At 38.5% G+C, this 21,610-nt stretch overlaps 1 protein-coding gene across 2 annotated transcripts; it reads left to right on the forward strand.

Moving 5' to 3' along the window:
* The first annotated feature begins 3,514 nt into the window (after nucleotides 1–3,514).
* Nucleotides 3,515–12,937, forward strand: LOC137818585 (AUGMIN subunit 7). Of its 2 annotated transcripts, none has more exons than XM_068622100.1 (10): nucleotides 3,515–3,918; nucleotides 4,186–4,478; nucleotides 5,067–5,152; nucleotides 5,716–5,777; nucleotides 7,459–7,550; nucleotides 7,641–7,766; nucleotides 9,145–9,235; nucleotides 10,563–10,670; nucleotides 11,244–11,342; nucleotides 12,515–12,937. In XM_068622100.1, the coding sequence occupies exons 2-10, from the start codon at nucleotides 4,345–4,347 to the stop codon at nucleotides 12,707–12,709; spliced, it is 993 nt and encodes a 330-aa protein (XP_068478201.1). In that variant the 5' UTR covers nucleotides 3,515–3,918; nucleotides 4,186–4,344; the 3' UTR covers nucleotides 12,710–12,937. The 2 variants fall into 2 exon arrangements, with proteins under 2 accessions (XP_068478201.1, XP_068478202.1); XM_068622101.1 differs by having other exon boundaries at nucleotides 3,671–3,918; nucleotides 4,264–4,478.
* Nucleotides 12,938–21,610: the final 8,673 nt, after the last annotated feature.

Here is a 21,610-nt window from a genome sequence, read left to right on the forward strand (position 1 = left end):
CCCAGACCTCTTCGATGGAGGGGGGAAGGCTTGCAGTTGTTGCTGGTGGAGGTGCTGGAGGAGCCTGGTGCTGACTTTCACCACGACCCTCTTGAGTTTGTAGAGCAAGGGGGGCTTCTTGACGTGGTGGTGAAGTGGGAGATTCGGTTATAAGTATTGGCGAGTTGTGGGCACCTTCATCTCCACCTGGTGCGGCCCCAGCAATAGAGGTGGTTGAAGGAGGACCCTCTCCAGCAGATACGAATGGCGTGGAGGCGCTTGGAGGGTTCTCTATGAAATTAGGCTCGCTGCCTTCAACCACAGGGGGCGCGACCGCCAAGGGTGTTGCTTGGACTGGCGGTGTTGGAGCTGGGGGAGAGGGCGGTGTCGGTGTTGGGAGAGCGGGTGGTGAAGAGGGTGCCACCCTTGTTCTTTTGGTGACGAGGCCGTCCTCAGTCGCCTCGTCGTCCTCATCCTCTTGTACCACTTGAGGAGTTTTCCTCTTTGGCTTCCTCAAGACAAGCTTTTTTCGTTTGGGGGCGGGCAGTGTCTCCGGAGGAGTTGGACCTTGAGGAGGAGATCTGCCCTGAGCAGCGGCGATGTCCACCACCGAGTTGGGCACGGTTTGGGAACCCGTCGCCAACTTGTGAGTTCGAGCGATCACCCTCAATTCAGCTAGTTTGCCTTTGCCCAACATGAGGTCTGCACAGGGTAAAAAATAGATGAGTAAGCACAAAAGCAAAGGCAAAATATACGAGTATATGCACGAATAACGTAAACAAGTGGCACATGAATTAAAAACCAAGACCAGTACGCAACAAACAGGACGCCCAATGATAGATGGTAGAAATGCGAAGTCAGTCCCAACACAAAACGAAAACCTTGGTGTCGAGGTAAGGGCTAACCTATATGAGCTTCAAGTTGGCCCTCGAGGAACTCGAAGGAGATTATTGAGGAGGTGGGGAAGGTGATGTTGGCGGCTGCTACACTCTTCCAGAAAAGGCAGAGATCTTTGTCTAGCTCGCCCATGGTGTCGGGACTTCTGGGCCTCCTAAAGCTTTCTTTGGCGTCTTTGTTCCCCCTGTGTACCCAGTACAAGGGGAAGCCGTCGAGCAGGGAGGGATCTTGGTCGTTGGCGCACACCTTCACGAATTTTCCCTTCCAATCTTTGTAAGATTGCTGGAAGATTGAGAGGATTGACCTCCCAGCAATCCCATTCAGGCTAATCCAGAGGCGGTCTCCTAGATTCTTAGCTTCGAACAGGAAGAGGAAAACGTCAACTGAAGCTGGTAGTCCCAAGTGTGCGCACATAATTTGGAACGCCCAGCTGTTGGGATGAAGCTGGGTGGGGGCGATATCGAGCTCGGTTAACAGCTCTCTCTCGAAGCGAGTGAAGGGAAGTCTGAGCTTCACCTTCTTGAAGAACATCGCGTAGATGAAGCAGAACAACTCGCCGTTGTTCGCTTTATCGTTCGCGCAGATCGGCTCACCCGGGAAGCAGGGCAGCACGACCATTTTGCTGTTGTGCTCCTTATGGAATGTGAGCTCGGATTGGTCCCCTTTCCTTAGTCGGTGCACGCCCAACTCCGTGTTTATTGAAGAAGTCTCTTTTAACAAAGTTGAGGTGGCCCAAGGGTAGAGTGCCTTGTAGTCCTTTGGAGGTAGGGGGCGCCTCCGGCGACTGGCGGAGTTGCCTGAGCGGGGTTGGCATGAGAAGTTGCAGGCCTCTCAGCCTGGGAAGAAGGAGCGCCAGATGCTCGTGGTGGGTTACGCGCTGGTGGAGGATTTGCCCCAGGAGCAACCCTACGCGCTTGGGGTGGAGGGTTTCACGACGAAGAAGGAGGGTTCGCGGTGGATTTTGTATGAGCCATCGCAGGAACTGCAAAAGAAAATGAAAGGGATGAACAAAGGTTACAGAGAACGACTCGATTGAGGACGAAGAAAGGAAAACGAACGAACAGGAGTTCGTTGGGACGAACGTGATGGAAGACGAAGCCCTAAGTTACAAGAGGGGAGAAAAGGAGAAAACAGCCCACAACGTATGCACCAGACAGATAATGGATGATGCGAATCGGTTAAAATGCAGCAAACATCAACAGAAGAAGTAAAAGGGGTACCTTTTGATGATCGGATGAGCGTTGAAGAGAGTTGGAGATTGAGAGAGTTGAGGAGCGTCGTGGGATGCAGAGAAAATACTTAGAACTTTTGAGAATGCAGAAAGATGATGGAACAGTAGGAAGTGCAAAGGGTTTTAGGGGTTTTTCGAACGTTTTCGGAAGCGCAAACGACAGCTGAAGATGACCGTTGATGAAGCCACGTGTCGAGCGATTGGAAAAAGGGGTTTGGTGGAGCGTCAGAAAAGCGGAGGGTACGAACGTTTGGAATTCCGTGCCAGCGCCACGTAGATCGACAGTGATGTGACCTCTTAGTCTTTTCGCTGGACAAGTCTTCGCTTAAGACTGGGGGGCTTGTGTACCGCCCAGGTAGTCAGAAGTGATGACGTGGCATCAAGCGATAATATAGGCGTGTTGAACGGAACACCTGGCTGACAGAAGAGAAGAAAGTCGGAGAGCTCGTGTAGTCGCCAATCGTTAAGTTGGCGTGCTCCGATCTCTAGCATATCTAAACCGGCGGTCACCAGGTTTGTGTCGTAGTCGCCGGATGCGAACCCAGGCGACCAAGTGATCAGAGATCGCCGAGAGGAGGACATCGCCGAAATATCAGGAAAGCTTGTTCAAGGCTTTCAAAGGGCACGAGTGCGAAGGATGAAGTTATCAGATGATCATCCCCTAGCCAGAGGTTGAGGCAAGGGAATAACTTACCAGAACATACACGATGAAGCAAGTGAAGCAGATCATGATGGCGGCCGGCGAGACCACAGGGAAGGTGTGCATAGTGACACCCCGTACTCGCCACACAGAAGAGATCGCGCTCCAAGGTAGCTATACACCGAGTTACTCCTTGCATGGGTAACATAGTCGAACAGCCTGAAGAGTAAGAAGTGACGCTCAAGCAGAGGACGCTTCAGATGGTGACGCGTGTACAGCTGGATGCGAGCCACGTGTTCAGAGGTGTAACCGTCAGGAGAGAGAAAGTGCACATGTATATAAGAGATTCTAACGAACTTCTGAGGTACGCGCGTTTAGAACACTTCTTTACGCTTGGAGAATACTTGAGTGACAGAGAGAGTTTTTTCACGGTTTCTTGAGTTCTTAGTTTTCTCTCTTAGAGTTTTGGTGGTTCCGTCACTGACTTGAGTGTCGGAGCGCGATCGGCCGCAGCGGCGCCACTCTGTCTTTTGCAGGTTCTTGAGGTGAATCGAGGTGTGAAGGACGGAAGCTAGCGTGGTGCAAAGCCGATCCAGAGGAAGAATACCTTTGACGTGGCAAGGCTCTTGCGTTCTGGTCAACCGGCAGGATCACTCGTAATCCTCTCGATTTGTATTATGCATAGATTAGAAGGTACATGGTTTTTTTTGATGATATTCCAAATAATACCATTATGATAAAAAGAAGAAGGAAGCGATTGTTTCATCAAACTATATTCATGTACTAATGATTAGAAATAGAGTGTTGTATACCCAAATAAAAAATAAATCACAAACCTTGATTAGAAGTTAGTTACCCTAGATTTTCCACGACGTATAACAAACTTAGAAGTTAAAAGTGTGAGGGTAGGATGGGGATTGGACACGAGTGAAACTTGAATTGAAATCTTTAGCGCAGGACGGGAGTAACAGCAGTAAGAGGACCTTCCACCCAGAAAACGGGGTGTGGTTAGTCATTCATCATTCTCCATTTCTGTGTTCTCCGCGCACTCTACCCGCTTTTCTCTCTCTAACATTGTCGCCGTCCTTCCCTCCCATTCTACGCTGTTCTCTCCGCCGTCTTCCACCACGCGGCGCAAAAGCTGGAGAGGAAAAACTCCGACAATTCTCAGGTAACAGCTCGATCGATTCGCACGTGACTTGTGCCAGCTCACGTGTTGCCGTCAGTTTTGACGCAATGCCATCGCCGGCCTTTGTAATAGAGAGAGTGCACGGTGTATCCATTTTGTGCATTGACTACTATCAATTTTCGAATTTTCGTGTCTGAATTGGTTATAGAATTTGATTTTTTTGGATCCTTCTGGAGCTTTTATTTTTCTAGGGTGGCATTTGCAATGTTTTAGAAATGCAATTCACTTCGTGGTTCTATTAATTTTCAGATCTAAGAACTGATGAGAGGATGGTGTTCGTTGAGTTTGTTTCATAAATTGACGTAATTTTGTCTGGTGTTATCTAAGTGTATTTTGAGAGGAGCACAAGGACCTGTTTGGCACTAAAGAGAAAGTGTGAGAGTAAGATGAAATAAGTTACTGAAGAAGATGGCGTCCAGGCAAATGGAAGAGATTCGGAAGAAATTGGCGGACCTAAATTATCCTAGAGCGAATGCGCCTGCACAGTCGCTCCTATTTGCTGGCATGGAGCGCTATGCCCTTCTGGAGTGGCTCTTCTTTCGGTATCTTATTTTTCTTTGCTTCTGGAAGTCCATTTACCTGTTTTGTATGAGGAAGACTGGAGTTGCTGGGTCTTAGACTCGAGTAGTTGTCTTTTATACAACCATCATCATGCCGTTACACGGGTTTACTTATGCTATGTTTGCAACCCGTCCTGTTGCCACATTGACGCAAAAGCTAGGCGTAGTAGTGTATCCCATATCCGTGGTTTCACCATTAGTTGTGGGTCCTAATATGCATTTACTGTGCTTGTGGACTTTCTCCACATTCTTAAATAAGCTTTGGGAAGTTGTAGGCTGGTGGTCTAAATCCATCCAGAGGTGAAAATAGTTTCCCCACTCCCGTGTTTTTTTTTTTTCCGGCTCTACATGTATTGCTTGAAAGTGTTCTGATTAGCAACGCATTCACAGTATCTACCTTTCTGCATGTCCCATACTAATATTTCTATTTTCTACCCTCTTCGTGCAATGCTTAGCCCTAGCAATGCCAACATTGTCTGGTTTTTGCCTAAGTGTAGCACTACTAGTTACAGTTTTAAGTATTCTGGTCAATGTTAAGAAGAAATGATTTGGTACTTATACTTTCAACAGGCTTTTAGGTGATAAGTCACCCTTTTCTCAACAAAACTTACAAGGGGATGGTCTCGATCGTGATGAGGAGACAGGTCGAATTCAGTGTAAGTGTTCTTGTTTTCTTGTTTTAAAATTTTCAATCGCTAGTTCACTGCCTAGTATCCAAGCTTTTTTTGTGAGTAAGTTTGTGATTTGTACAGACTTCTGCATTTGTATGTATAGAATAAAAAAGATGTTTGTGTTGTGTGATCAAGGTTGTGCTGTTTGGTTTGTTATAGCATGCCACTCTAAGTCAACCTTGAATGGTGTAGTTTTCTAGTTCTATTCTGTCTATATCCTGCAAAAAAAAAAAACAGTTTCATGTCTTTTTTATGCTGATAGGCCCTTTGTTACACATTTTGTAAATATTTCCAATTTGTTCTTTTATGTTTCTTTATAATGCTCTGGTGAAAGCAATCGGGTTTTTTTCCCATCTAGAAGTAGCTGCATTTTAGGGTCAATTTATTTGCAAGTTGCTCTGTCAATTTCCATTTTCTCATTCATCTTCATCATGTACAGCATATACCTTTTTAGTGGGTGATTAATTTTTAAATAAATTTGTCTCTTGCACTTTTTGATTGTTTTCTTTCTTGTAGTAACTCTGTTTCTCATGACTTGCAATTTGCAGATTTGGCAGAGATTGCCAAGTTTTTGGGTATTACAACAACTGTAGATACGGAAGCCATTCAGGTTTGTCATTTTTTATTTCTTGGTTTACTATTTTACTGAATTTGTAGCCATAAGAAGTGTAAAAGACTCTTCAAATTTTGGCTTTACTTAATCTCAAAAAATTAACTTGTAAGGTGAGGATTGGTCAAGTTTTATATGGAAAAACTGATCATATTTTTAGTGTATGGGGTTTATCAATCCTTTCTAGTGGTTGCACACTATGTAAGATAGACATTTTTGAGACTCTAGCAAATAACTTTAAGGGACGTAGTTAACATAGTTTAAGGGTAACTGCAATGAAAGCGAGTTTATAAAAAGACAAACTGCTGGGTGTGTGAGTAATGACATTTTAAATTCCTTTTTTTTGTTGTTTTATGAGCCTTTGGAGTTTTTGAATAGGTTTAATATTCTATTTTTATTAGAGATCTCATATTGATTAGTGACATGATATGAATGAATACTGCATCTAAGTAAGTAGGGAGCAACCTTCACCTTGTGAGGTAGGTTTTGGGATTGAGTTAAACTCAAACTTAAATTCAAAGATGGTGTTAGATCCTATTCTAATAGTTGTTTGTTGGGCATATTGGGTCACCCATTATCATGATGTTACCAGCCACTAATAAACGTTTTAAGTCTATAAACTTCATGGTTGAAATGTGTAGCTCTCAGTGTGAGGCTTGAGTGTGGATATCCTCTACTAGTTAGGTATTTGGCTACAATAATGTAAATAAATAAGAGGCAATCTTTACCTCACTAGCAAACTTTTTGGAGTCGAGTTAGATTCAAACTCAAATTGTAAGAAATTTTCTATATCTCCTTTTACATCATATTCTTTCATATATATACACAACTTGTCATTCGGTCTTGCTCTTATTGCGGATAATAATGTATTTATTGATCTTTTCTTTGCGGTTCTCTGATCTCTCCAACTATATTATTCTGTGTCATTTGTGCATACCTTCTGAATTGTTCTGGCGATTTGGGTTTTTAGTTCTTTGTTTGAAATGCAATGCATGATTGTAATATGGTAAAGATTATTAGTATACTTGAGCATTACATTACTGTTGGGAAAAAGTTGCTTATGATTATGTTTCTGAATTATATGTACTGATTTTAGTGATACCTATTCATTCACAACTGTTTGAAAGAGTTGTCTAGATTAGCAGATGTAGTATCCGGGAATTTTAATGCTTGTGACTACCTAGACGAATTCATAAACAGATTTTAGTTACCTTTATGGACTATATCTATATGTTTTAAGAGAGTTTTTACGAGTCAAGGCTTAAAGCAGAATGGTTCATAGGAAATTAGCTGAACTGGGAACTACCAGTTAATGTGTTAAAGCATAGGAATTGATTGGTCTGGTTGTGTCGTATTCTCTAACTAACATGTACTATTAATCATTATTAGCTAACCCATTGAATCTTCCGTAAAAATCTTATCTAACCCTAATGGTTTAATAAAAGAGAAAATATTCTTGTGTATTAATAAAGAAAGGAGGTTACTGATAGGCTTGCCAGTGGTCTATTTTTCTCCTGTAAGTTGTATCCATTGGTCCATCATCTTTTTATTATATGGAAAAGAGTGAATATTTAATGTTTTATGTCCTAATGTGATTTGCTATGTGTTACAGTAATATTCATACGCGTACTTGTAATGATTTACCTAGAAAGCTGGTAAATATTATTCAAATATGTGATAGGGGCATGGAAGCTACGAAGACCGCACTGAAATGCTTCGTCTTATTGTAGATCTAGTTGAGGCAACAATATGTGCAGATAATCCGGAATGGAGGTTATCCACTGTCTTATATCTTTCTAAGTGATAATTTTTTTTTGTAGAGAAGATTTGACATAACTTTGGTTTTTATTCTGATTTCTGTAGTGTTGACGAGCAGGTAGCTAAGGACATCCAATTGATAGATTCTATTGCAGAAAAACAAGCTCAAATATTTTCTGAAGAATGCAAATTGTTTCCTGCAGATGTTCAGATTCAGTCCATATATCCATTGTAAAAGTTTCTTCATTTTCTTATGGATCCCATTCTGTGATTATTTGAGTAAATATCTTTATTTCATAATGATGATCTCACATTTGTATCTTAACTCACCAAAATTATTTAAATTTGATATAGGGTTAACATATGTAAGACATTAGGGCATATCTTTGAACTGCATTGGCATGGTTTATGATGCACATCAAATGTTGCTTAAAAGTTCTGGGAGAAATATTCCAAGTACAAAAATTGAAATATTCCATGATTATGCACAGGAAAGCAGTATTTAACAGTTTGTCCTCTGCTGATATTAAACATTGTGAAAATATAAACTGATGAATGCCAGTGAAAATTTCAGTCTGGTGTCCATAGAGGCAACCTTTTTGATCAATGGAAGATGAAAGGCTAAATTTTTGGCTTGATCCTCAATCATGTAGAATATCATCAAATTTTTTGCATTATTTTGTACTTTAGAGCATTAGTTTTAGCAAATGCTACAAAAATTATTTATTGATGCATGGTGTAACAAATTAAGCAATCTGGCTTTTGTTTATTGAATTTGGGAGCAAAAAATTTAGGGAGCTATTTGTCAATTTTCACAAGTTGGATCACCAGGTACAGTGGCATTTTCTTTAGCAATCATCCTTATTTGTAATCACTCCGATAGGCGGCAGTATTGATATTGGGCAACTGGAAACTAGGTAGATTCAGATATCTGAGAATCTCATAGAGTAGGAAATTAACAGAAAACAGTACAGAACCAGAGCCTTTTTAGAGCAGAGACCACATACTTCATAAATAGTATGGGGTCATAAACATTTTAAAAAAAGGCTATAATAACGACTCCATAAATGATTATCTAACCTAAACTTAGTAACCATTAATGATGCTATATAATGCACACTTTCAAGGGATTTTCTATTTGTATCATGCAGGGACTGCACAAAGTTCATGCTTTTATTGATATTTTCGTTTTCACTGTTTTGAACCGTTTTCTGTCTTCAATGATATTTTATCCTCCCCTTAATTGTACATTTGCATTTCTGCCATTTGAACTTATTTTTTTTAAAAAGAACTAAAAACAATCTTGCTTTGAGAAGTAACAGGTAGTGAAGGTTCCTATGAACTCACAGACTTAAACATATAAAAAATTAAAATGGTTCCATCATTTTAAACAATTTTTATGCTTTTAAAGTTATTGTGTATCTTTAAAGTAGGGCACTCAAATGCTGCTGACGCTTTGGACTCAGCTTTTGAATTCAATTCATATAAATACATAAAATATGTTCAGTTGGAAGTTCAGTTGATGGAAATGGTTGATCTTTTGCTAGTAAAAGAAATTATCTCCCATGAGATGTAGTAACATTCTGATTTTTAATCAAAATATTTTCAGGCCAGATGTTTCTGAGCTGGAGTCAAAGTTTTCTGAACAATCAAAAATATTGTTGAATCTTCAACAAAAAGTTGATGACTTGGCATCCAAGGTTTACTGAACTTCTGAATCCACTTGTCTTTCATAGTTATATGATATGATATGATTTCTGTAGCTGGAAATAATCAGTAGATTGAATTATATTTTGTCTGACCTTTTTTCTTTCAAGCCATATATTTCACCTAGTCAGTTTACTGTATGTTTGATGATTTTGTGTTTACCAAAATAAACCTATGATAGCACTATTTCTTAGTAAATAGTTTCCAGATACTTAATTCATTCCAAGGGCATGAACCAAGTTTCTCATTGACACTGTATTATGTTTTGGTTTTCCTCTGGTGATCCTCTGTAAGTTGAGCTTTCGTTCAATTGTCATGCATTTCTGGTTGAGAGCTGCTATTTTTTTTTAAATATTGTTGTGTTATATATTTAGGCAGAGGTTCTTATAGACTAATCCACACCAAGAGCTAGTAAAAATCTACTTCACCATTTGATTGCTGTAATATATTTTTCGCATCATTTTAAAAATAGTTGCCTTGCAATTGAATTAGTTGAGTCCAAAGCTAGCCTTGCAAATTTATGAAAATAGGAAATAAAATGAACACAAGATGACACTTTTATAATTATCGGTGATGATATCTTCTGGCAATGAAGAAAAAAAAAAACAAATACTTTTTTTTGATTAAGAAAAGGTTTTGTTTTCATTTTCTATTTTCACAAATAACTGTATAAATGCTGCCATGTTTTTATTTATTTTCGAAGACTTGTATAGGAAATACTAACAACACTATGTTATTGTTCTCACTATTTCCATTTATCTTTGAAGACTGGAAGTAAAGAGAAAATAAGGTAATAATTTTCATAATATTGTTTTCAAAAATAATTACAACAATGTTGTCTTGTAATCACTGTCTCATGTTTTAAAGGGTCTTGTTTTCATTGTTTTACTATACAAATTTTTGAAATCAGGAAATAAAATGGAAACAGGACGACACTTTTGTTATTAGTTGTGAAAATAGGAGATTAAAACAGAAAGTTCTCCCAAACGAAACTGGCGTTTAAATTTTTTCAATTTTTTTTATCGTGAGTCTCAACTCTGTTTCTTGCCAATTTTTTACATCGTGTGCTATTTTCCCACTTGTGATTTAATATCTTATTTTCTAATTATTATTATGTTTTACAGGATGAGAATTTAATTTCAAAGCATATGTGTAATATGATCATACTTATTTTGATGTTATTATGTTTCATTGTGTGCTATGTACTTATTTGTAATTATTATTATGTTTTACAGGATTAGACTTTAATTTCAATGCATTTCTATCTGATTATATTATCGTATTTATTTTGATATTGTTGCTATCTTATCATGTTTGTAGCATGCTTACCATCCAGATGAGGAGTATACCGAGGTGGAAGCCCAACTGAGGGCACATTTGGAGTCTTTCCTAGAAACAGCTAGAACATTCAATTTGATTTACACCAAGGTTTGATCATGCCTTGCTCTAATGTGTTTTGCATTTCCTATCCAGTTTATTTTGAATCCAATCAAATAAATATTTAGTACTATAGGTGAAGAAAAAAACATGACAATGAATGATGGAACTATCCTTGCTTTTAATTTGAACTAGTCCGGGTTTTTTCACTTCTAAATATCCCATAATTTAAGCATCTAGACCAGAATAGCTTATATCAACGGTCTTCAGATCACTGTACTGCTGCTACCACTGAAACTTTTAATTTTAATTGACCCTTGCAAAAACCTGTACTTACTAGGTATACCTCAGAACTAAAGGTGGGACATAGACATAGAATGCTTATATTATAACCATAACTAAAATTGTCAGTTATCTTATATTATACCTAGGTGATTTTGATACGTTGTGCTGATTATTAAATAGGGCTGTATACTTACAGTTCAATGACTAGTGGTGTACTTTAATAATGTATAAATTTTGTATTCATATTTTGGTATGACTATTAGCTCTTCTCATGATATGACAATGCTCTCTCAAACAGTAATAACATCAGGGATAGCTTATAAAAAATTGCTTGTATAGGAAATTCGTCCATGGACTCACATGATGGAGGTTCCACAACTTCATGGATTTGGACCAGCAGCCAATCGTTTATTGGAGGCCTATAAAATGCTTTTGAAGGTAACCTTCTTATGCTTGGCATAAATGTTTTTCTAAAAACATTTGACACTTTTTAAGCTATTAGAAATTTAAAATCAAGTTATGCTGGACATGATGATTCTAAATTATTTCTGTTAGCGGCTAGTTACATAGATACCAATTCACAATATACAAAACTCCTTTGTTTGGTCTAGTAGATCATTCGTATTTCATTTATCTTGTTGGATATCCTATATTGATTAAAGATATGATATGACTAAATTATAGTATGAAAGTTGTTACAAACCTCATCATAGAAGCTGATTTTGTAAGGATTATTGAGTCTGTTGTGTCACTCAGTATCGGGTTGTTATCAAACCACCATAAATATATACTCTCACTCAAGATGGTGATTTGTAGATTTCACCTTCAATAGAGATATCATCAAATTATAGTATATAAATAAATACAAAGCTTACTTTTCGTAAGCCGATTTTTCTATCTTTGCTACATATATTAAATTTGCTCATTTGCTATAACTTTTTCTCATCCACTTTTTTATTTGCGTCCTTAAGGTTCACCCCAGTAAAGTTTTCTAATTTATGAAACCTAGTAAACCCTATTGTGTAGGCAATATTGAACATAGTATGGATTATTGATAATAATTTTGTTCATATACATACCCACAATAGAATATTTTTAATAATGTTTTTTTCAACAAATATATCTGTCAAATTTTACCTTATAATCTTGTTCTTTCACACAAAATAACATGATGTTTAAACTAGTAATTTTATCAAGTTGTCGATCTTTTAATTCTTTGAATGGTACATTGATTATTATATAATTTGATGGAGTGTATAACTATTTTGGATCAATGTGAAATTTTATAATTATGATAACACTTTCAATCCAACCTTTTTTTTTTCAATATTTGACCTGTAGAAGTTAAAGTGTTGGAACACATTCTTAGCACACACTTTACTGCTAGTTAAAATTTATTGAAAAAAGTCGTATTAGAAAATGTGTTGCTAACATTTCTCCATACAAGTTATCCATTAGTGTTTGATTCTATTGGTTTACATTGAACATTGCATAAATTTTCATGTTGGTGTGTTTTGTATCATGTGAGAGAATTGACCTGTTAAGGAACCTATGTTCTGAAAATATTCTTGTTGCCTTCACCGACTATATTTATGTGCTTAATGAAACAGTTTTTGGGAAACCTACGGAATCTAAGAGATTCACATGCAGCTCTAGCCTTTGGTTCTTCTGAGACATCTGACGGGCCTTCATCTGTCACACGAATAATATCTGAATGTGAATCTGCATTGACAGTCTTAAATCGTGATCTCGGAATTGTGTCTGCTTCCATTGCTCGTGAACAGGGAGAGAAGATGAACATTTGATGAAACATGAAAAACAAGTTACCAATCCTTGTTCTTTTGATTTTGTGAACTTGTGCATAATGTTCATATCGTTAACATGACATTGCTGTATTATCCAGACATATTATTTAGAAATTGCATGTAAGCAAGGCTTTCAGACTGGGCCGTGTAAACTCGTTGAAAGTCTTAGGTGTGGTTTTGACTTGTAAACCAAGAGAATACTTAATACACAAATCATTAAAAAACTTAGTCAGTGTTCAAGTAATGTATAAAACTATTAAATAATGTAAAATATGAATAAACTAAATAGATTATTAATTATCATCTTTCACAGATATCTCAATTCACAATTATCAACTAACCATGCAATTCTCTACTATTACTATAATTAATGCAGGGTTTCAGCAACAAAAATGCTGGGGCCATATACTGGCACCAAGAGAAATTGTTGAAAATATTATTTTAACTTAGTTGATGAAGGAAAACATTAAGTAGTCGAAAAGTGAAACAATAGTTGAAGGATATTGTCATGGTGTTTCTTTCTGCATCTCTACATTAATGTAAATTGATCCTGAGAAGTTTTTAGAAATCCTGAATCAGTACACACTTCCCTCCTTCTTTCTTCTCCACATTTTTCGTTGAGAGCAAACAGCGACAAAGTAGTGACTGGGAAGAAAGTAAGTTTTACTCTCTTTTTTTACTTCTGGAAATGATAATTGCGGAGTCCAAATCCAAAATTGAAAGGGGAATGGTTATAGCATTCCTGAATGGCCTGTCCATAGGATGTTACCGGAACAGGCTTTTTGGAATAGGTCCGGAGTTCAAAATTCGGAAGCCTATGCATATTTCAATTTATTTCTCTTCCATCAAAATAATTGAGTTTGCATGTTTGGAGGGAAAAATTACTAGTGAGTGAATTTGTGAAGAAACTGAGATTAGAAGCCATGAAGAATGGATGCGTGGGGTCTAGAGGGATGTTTTAGAGGGGAGTCCAGAAAAGATGGTGTTGTGTCCGCTAATGAATGAATGAATGTGCAGTAAGTAGAGGTTGGGTTAGAGAGTTAGATAGGTAGTTATAGCTATTGTGTTTGTTTCTTTTGCAGCAAACAAACACAGAAAGAGAGAGCTACACCACCACCTTCCCACACCTTGATGTTGTTTCCCCATTACCTCTCACGAGTCCCTTTTTTTTTTCCTTCCTTTCTCTATCCCTCTTCTCACTGCTCTCTCTGTCTCCTCCACTGCTTTTTCTTGTGACTGCCAATTTTCATTTCCAGATTCACTATTATCGAAGTAAAAAATGTGTTGGGGAAGGATATTCCAGAATTGTTTGGTTTAACTACCGGATTTCCTATTTGGAACAAGATTGGCTTACGGAACCCTCCTTCTGCAATCCATTTTTCTGCTCTTTCAAATAAAATTGGTAAGGGTAATTTCGGTATTTGGAAAACTGTAGGGGTGTAAGAAGAAAAATGTAGGGTGACAGAAAGAAACACGTTCAACAGAATGGACGTTGATTACTGTTGGATTCAAATACGTTAGGTAAGCATATACAAACTTGGGCTGATTCTCCCTGCACCATTTATGCTGTTCAAGTAAGCTTTTGGATGGTAAAATCTCAATCCTCAAGACCATTTATAGCACACTATTTTAGATATGAAAATTCGGAACCCATAACTCACTTCCAGATATGACCATCCAGAAGCTTAAATGAAATATGAAAAGAACCTATTTTGAAATCCATAATGTAGAAAAATCACTTCCGAATTTGTGCATCCGTAAGAAAAATGAAATCAAGAACAATGTTGAATTTTAAATTTTGCATGCAGGAAGAAATTGCCACAAACTTATTAAGTTTAAACAGAATACGCTCCTAAGGTTTTCAAAATAATTTAATTTGAATTATGAGGAAAATAGTTGAAAACAGCTATAAAGATATACTCTTGTTAAAATAGAAACTAAAAGAAGCAACAATCGGGATATAGGATGTTCTCTTACACCTTTATATTTCTTTTTTTTATTGCATTCCATACTTTATTTTTATGAAAGGTCTAATTTATAATTTTTAAATTATATAATTTAGAAGGTAGTTTTTGAATTTAAAAATATCTTTCAAATTTTAGAATTTCAAATATAATGAATGACAGAGTTTGACAGATATTTTCGTATTTTGAATTGTAGAATTTTAAAAAAAAAATTGATTAAAAAATATCTTTAAACTCTACGATTCATAATACAAATTTGGAGTGAAATTTTTTTATTTGAATTTTACAATCCAAAATATAAATTTTTTATCTTGGGTTATAAAATTTAGAACACGAAATTTGCATTCAAAATTGTAAATTTGGGAATGAGTAATTTGGATATTTTTGAAAATATGGTTGTTTGCCAAAAGAAATTACGAAGGTTTAGGAAGAATATTGCTATGGAAGATGGAGATCGTTACTATATTTTAGTTGAAGGCTTTTACTTCTTGTACTTCCATTATTACTAACTGCCTCCCATACATAAAAAAGAGAGAGACTAAAATACCTTCTATTACTACACCATGCTACTATAGTTGCCACGACGTTGCGCTATTGGCTACTGCACCTTCGTTCTCCACTGCACTCTTTGAGAGGAAAAAGAAGAAGAGAAAGCTCATTCTGAAAACTCGATTTGAAAGTTATCGTCCCGTTCCCGGGCGTTGACCAAAGTCAAATATATGGTGGGACCCATCCAGGGAGCCCAGGGAAGAAAATCAACAGGTTGACCGCTTAAGGCGACGCCAGGTGTAGCCGTCGCCAAGATGAGGCGTTGCAAGATGAGGCGTTGCAAGATGAGGCGTCGCCAAGCGTAGGCGTCGCCAGGTGTAGGCGTCGCCAGGACGAGGCATCGCCAGGATAAGGCATCGATGGTGTCACCCCCGATACCCATGGGTAGGAAAGGTCGTGGAGGGGGCGACACCACGAGAGGCCTCAGTATCTCAGAACAGTAATAAAGAGAAGAGAAAGGTGGCTTCAAGGCCATATTCCCAGTACCAGTAAGGAGTAACCTGACTTGTGAAGTACCCATGCCACCTATGGGAGACCCCTGGGACAGATACGACCCATGAGAGGGCCACGCCCAGGGGCGAACCAGGTGCGTGGTGCGAGAGGAAGGTAGATACACTCCTAGGGCGAGTGACTAGAGGTTGGGGCGCATGAGTTGGCACCCAGAAAGTCACCCGTTGCGCCAGATGCACTTCGAAGAAGGAGGACATACACGATGGATTATCCCTAAGTTGGGTTATGGCGTTGTAAGGCCCTACACGTAGAGTAGCAATCAAGTTAGAATAACACGTGGCAGTAAGCATTGAAACATCAAGGTATATCAGTTTCCCTGAAAGTTTGCTAAGGTACGTTTTTATTCAGTTTACGTTTCAAACGCTTTAAAGCACTTTAAGCGCTTTAAATGCTTTGAACGTTTTAAATGCGCTAAACATTTCTAAACGCCTTAAATGCGCTTTAAGACGCTTTGAATGCTTTAGATGTTTAAAAGGGGCTTTAGACGTTTGAGACAGGGATCTGATCCAGTTTTCGCAGTTTACACACACACTAGTTGCTTGCTCGTGAACCCATTGTACGCACAGGCAATTAGGGTGAAATAAGTTATTAAGTAATTTGACCACCTTCAGAGCATCCATTCACGGTGCTCCGATACGGAGGTGTGTCACCTTTGAAGTTTCTCGCTTGCTGACTTGATCGTCGGAGTGCAAACGACCGCGAGGACGCCCCTTTGTTCACTTCTTTTCAGGTACTCACGACGGCGCAGAACGAAGGTGCCCTAACTCTCGATCAGAAGCCACGCACGAAGACGTCCCTAGTCAACCGGCCGGAACAAAATATATATATATATATATATATATATATATATATAAATATAAATATAAAATGAGAAGTGAACTTATTTTAATAATTTAGATTGAATTTTGAACCACAATATAATCGTGATGTACCGTAAGAAGACTTAAATAACTTAAAATATTTGATAGTTTAAGTTTAATAAGACTTAAATCTTTGATAATTTAAGTTAATGAGATTTGAATTTCTAGGATACATACAAGAAAACCTATCATTAATCAAAATTCAAATTTATAATAACTATTTATTTGATTTAATATTATTTAACATTAATTAATATTCAATCGGTACACTTCAAAGCTATTTATTACATACTGACAAATTAAAAAAAAAAATCTATAAGAACAAATATAGCTAAAATGTTTATTCAATAAATAAATGTAAATTATATTTTTTTCTCTCAAAATATGTGTAATGAAAAGATGGTTTAAACGTTTAAGATATACATTTTTTTAAAAAATATATCTATTATTAAAAAATATATACATCTATAAATTATAGAAAACATCAAATTCTCTTGACAATTTTTTTATATATTTTTTAAAAAAAAGTTAATACAATAGATTTAACTGTTTTAATTTTTAACTAAAATTTAATCTAATAAATAAATATATTTATTACTGCATTTATAATGAGAGTTGTACTGGATAGAGTGTTCAGGGCTCAGTACTCGGTGGTTGGATCTCAGTACATGACACAGATAGGCCAGCTCGGTTGTTGGGCCATGTGATTGAGCCCAGTTTGGTTAGTAAACTCATTATGACATAAGTTAACCTTTTATATGGCCACTGGTAAAGGGTATTTTTGAACTTAGGGGTACGCATAACACATATGGTGCCTAGGTTAAGTAAATGTTTCTTTATCTTAAGTACGTGTGCTCCAGGGCACATAGGGGCTAAGTTGCATCCATGATAAAAGATAATGTTACACCATGAGTAGGGTGCCCACGTAGATAACGTTGCACCATGAGTAGGGTGCCCCCGTAGGCAGAATATCCCCTGATGTTGGCGCATAAGTTGGTGCCCTGCTAGCAGGTGGTTGTTCTATTGTTATTTTATGCTCTCCTTAGAGATAAGATTCTTTTCTGTTGTAGCACCTTGAGAGAAGGCGCCCTTGAACAAAATGTTTTCCTGTTGTAAATGCTTTCAGTTGAGATTAGATTCTCATGAGAGAAAGTTGTTACAAAAAGCTATAAAAGGGGCTTGAGACCTCAAGTACAGGAACGTTGTTTTCTAAGACTGATACTGAATACTTCTTGATTTTTAGTAAGCCCTTTATTGACTTGATCGTCAGAGTACAATCAATAGGTAGAGCCCCCTCTGTTTTAACGGAGTCATGTTCCAGTGCAACCAGACGTAGAACATATTCCAGCAGAGGCAGATCAGGCTAGAGTTTGTAGCCAATGTCAATCAACGAGGAAGTCAAACGACAAGAACAAGAGTCTTATAAATGACAAGATAAATAATCAAAAATTTTATTTTTATACCTTTTGTTTCTGTCCCGACTAGTCCTTGGTCATCGACTCAGAGGCTGATCTCATACATCGCGCACCGATGCTTGGTAATGGAAGGGGGCCACGTGAGGTGGGCCCCAAACGCACCCACCAGGGGTTTGGTTAGTCTTTGAGATTGCTATCCTAAAGCCCGATGTTGGAGATTGATATCGAACCTCACCAGTGGAGGGAGAAGATTGCACATCGGTTGTCAGGACGTTGTAGAGGGCCACGTAAGGTGGGCCCTAGAGTTTTGTTAAGATAACAGTTAAAGATAAGAGATATGTGGGAATCCTAAGTCATGAGGGATCCATGCACGTGGTGTGTATGACGCATGAAGGCGCAACACGTGTGGATAATCCTAGGGGGCGTTAAGGCCCATTAGGGTTAGGGTTTCCAAGGAAGCTGCATGCATGGCACATGAATACTTAGGGCACCCACGAAGCAGATGGCGTTAGAGAATAGATGCACAAGTTGGTACCCAAGCGGCCACTTTGTCAATCGTTGCACTCCAGTTAAGGGAAGTTCATGTGCCAGATACGCTAAGATTCTATGAATAACGGCACAAGGACATTCTCCAAGAAACCCTAGTCAAGGGCAACGACACAAAGGTAAACCCTAGTTTCAGCCTATATAAAGTGATGGATTTATGCCTTCATATTTTCGGATTTGTTGATGAGTTGCGGAAGCTTCACGGTTTGAAGATGGAACAAGGTCCTCCTAAGAGTGGTGGTGACCTTGAAGGTGCATGATAGGTAGGATTTGAGAGTGGTGAGGCCAACTCTACTTGGAAAGGGAAAGTTTGTGAAGATTAAGAGCCTAACCTAGGAGGTTTTGGGCAAGGAGTGAAATTGGCACAATTTTTGCAGCAATTCACTCATGTATTAATCTTGAATTTACATGACCCAAGATCCTCTATATATAACAAGAGAGGGCTGAATATGAAAAGAGAATTGGAGGGAAATTCAAATGTTGGCACATGGGAAGGTGGCTCCTAAATTCAACACATGTGAGGTAGGTTCTAGAATTCTTCCATGTGGTAGGAGTTCTAGAACCTTACACTCCACTTAGGCTAAATGTGGGCTGGACCTAAGTTTAATTAGGAGTAGAAAACTCTAATTAAACTTAGGTTAGCATTTTAGGTACCACTTTGCATGTTTCAACAAAAATACAAAAGAATTAAACTATGCTACTTTTGACAAAAATGTAAAAACTATTCTACACTAGAGTTTATGACATGTAGAATGCGTCCTCTTGACCCCTCTTTGACCATAACTCTAGTGGTTGCCTCAATTTGACATTTTGGTGGCCTTTCAATGGATTGGTGCTGGGGCCTCTTCCATCATCCCCTCCCTCTTGAAAAGGATTTGTCCTCAAATCTAAGGCTTCGTCCTCGTAATTAGTAAGGGGATGTATGTGGCTGGATGGTGTCCATCATTTCCTCCTTCTTGAGAAAATCTATCCTCAGATCCACAGGGTCGATCTCGGATAACAACCTCTTGCTTTGACAATTATGCTCGTCCTCCCGGATCAAACGTCCATCTATGGGAATGATCAAACAAAGCAAATATGTTAGTTTGAGCAGTTGTATAAAAATCAATTCTATTAAGTTGCCTTTCCTCTTGTTTTTCTATTGTTTTTGACAACTTTTTACGAGATTTCTTTAGGGAGGAGTTCATAATTTTCTTTTCTTTCAAAAGCTCAAAAGTGTTATCAACTCCAAAATGACTTATGAATCCTCCTTTATGTGACTCATTTACAAGGAGTTTTCTATATGTTATTTGTGGTATGCAAAGTTTTTCTTCTTTAAATAAGTATCCCTCATAAATATAAAATCCTCCATGTGCTCTATGTTGGTATTTAGCAAATGTGGGTGCAAAATCTTGATAAAATTTATATATGTTATCAAATCCAAGAATTTGGGCTCCAAGTTTTAAAAATAGGGCATGTTTCCTTGATAGAGCATCCACCACAATATTTGTATTTTCCTTTTTGTATTTGACAACATATGGAATTTGCTCAAGAAATCCCATCCACTTTGCATGTATTTTAAACTTGTGTTGACTCTTTAAAGATTTAAAAGGCTCATGCAGGACCCTCACAAGTATATAAAGCACTTTGTTATAGATGGGGTAGTTGAAGGTTGCACCATGAAGTATTTCAATAAAATATGCAATTGGGTGCCCACCTTGCAACAACCCAACACCTATTCCTACTCCCAATGCATCACACTCTAGCTCAAAAGTTTTTTCAAAGTTTGGTAAAGCTAGAATGGGTGCATTGGTGAGTTGAACTTTCAACCTTTGAAAGGTTGGCTCATGCTTCTCCATCCAACAAAATGGAGTGTCTTTCTTCACTAACTCATTGAGTGGTGAAGTTAGACTTGAAAAGTTAGGATCAATTCTCCTATGATAACTTGCTAGACCATGAAAACTCCTAACATCTCCTACATTTTGTTGTGTTGGCCATTCTTGGATGGCTTTGATTTTCTCGGGGTCAACATGTACCCCATTTTCATTAGCTATACAACCCAAAGACATTACACCATCAACATATAAAGTACATTTATCACTATTAGCCTTAAACACTAAGAAAACTTCTCTAAGGTGGCTTAGGTAATCATAAACTACTACATATTTATCTATGCAATCCCTCTTTAAATATTCTATTTTTTACTATGCTTGTAAGGGGTGTTGTAAGATGATCCTGCCTGTTGACCGGAGCGCTGGAGAATGCCTCGTCAAAGGATCGACGTGCGCGCCGCTCCTCAATTCCGTTCCTCCTCTGGATCTATCTCAAGAACCTGCAAAGAAACGATACGGCGCCGCTGCGGCCGATCGCACTCCGACGCTCAAGTCAGTGACGGTATCACCAAATACTAAGAACTGGAACCGTGCAAACTCTCTCTCACAAACAGCTCTGTCACTCGCAAGCGTAAAGTGTATGAACTGAACGTGCGTACCTTAGAAAATCTGTTAAGAACTCTTATATACCTGGTGATTTCCTCTCTCCTGGCAGTTACAGACTTGGACACGTGGCTCGTATCCAACTGTACACGTGCCATCATCTGGAGGCTCCCTGACTTGGCACTGCTTCTACTCTCATTTTGGCTAAGTTACCTATGCATGGTACTGCCCAGTGCATAGCTAGCTCAGGAGTGCGATCTCTACTGAAACTGGCGAGGTAGGGCCTTCATACACCTTCCCTGTGGTCTCGCCGGCCGCCTTCATAATCTGCTTCTCCTTCGTCTTTGGGGATGTGCTTGTTCTGGCGATCTCCGACTGCCTGGTCGCCTGAGTCTACATCTGGCGACTTCACCTTTCAACCTGGCGATCGCCTATTCTGGTAAACTGGAAATCGGAACACGCCAACTTAACAATCGGCGACCACACATGCCTCCCGACTTCCTTCCCATCTGCCAACCTGGCGCCTTGTCAACATGCCTATACCGTAGCAGGATGCCACGTCATCACACCTGTCCACCAGGGCGGTACACAAGCCCCCCAGTCTTAAGCGAAGACTTGTCTAGCGAAAAGACTGAAAGAGCCC

The sequence above is a fragment of the Phaseolus vulgaris genome, chromosome 10 (assembly GCF_000499845.2).
Source record: "Phaseolus vulgaris cultivar G19833 chromosome 10, P. vulgaris v2.0, whole genome shotgun sequence".
NCBI lineage: Eukaryota > Viridiplantae > Streptophyta > Magnoliopsida > Fabales > Fabaceae > Phaseolus > Phaseolus vulgaris.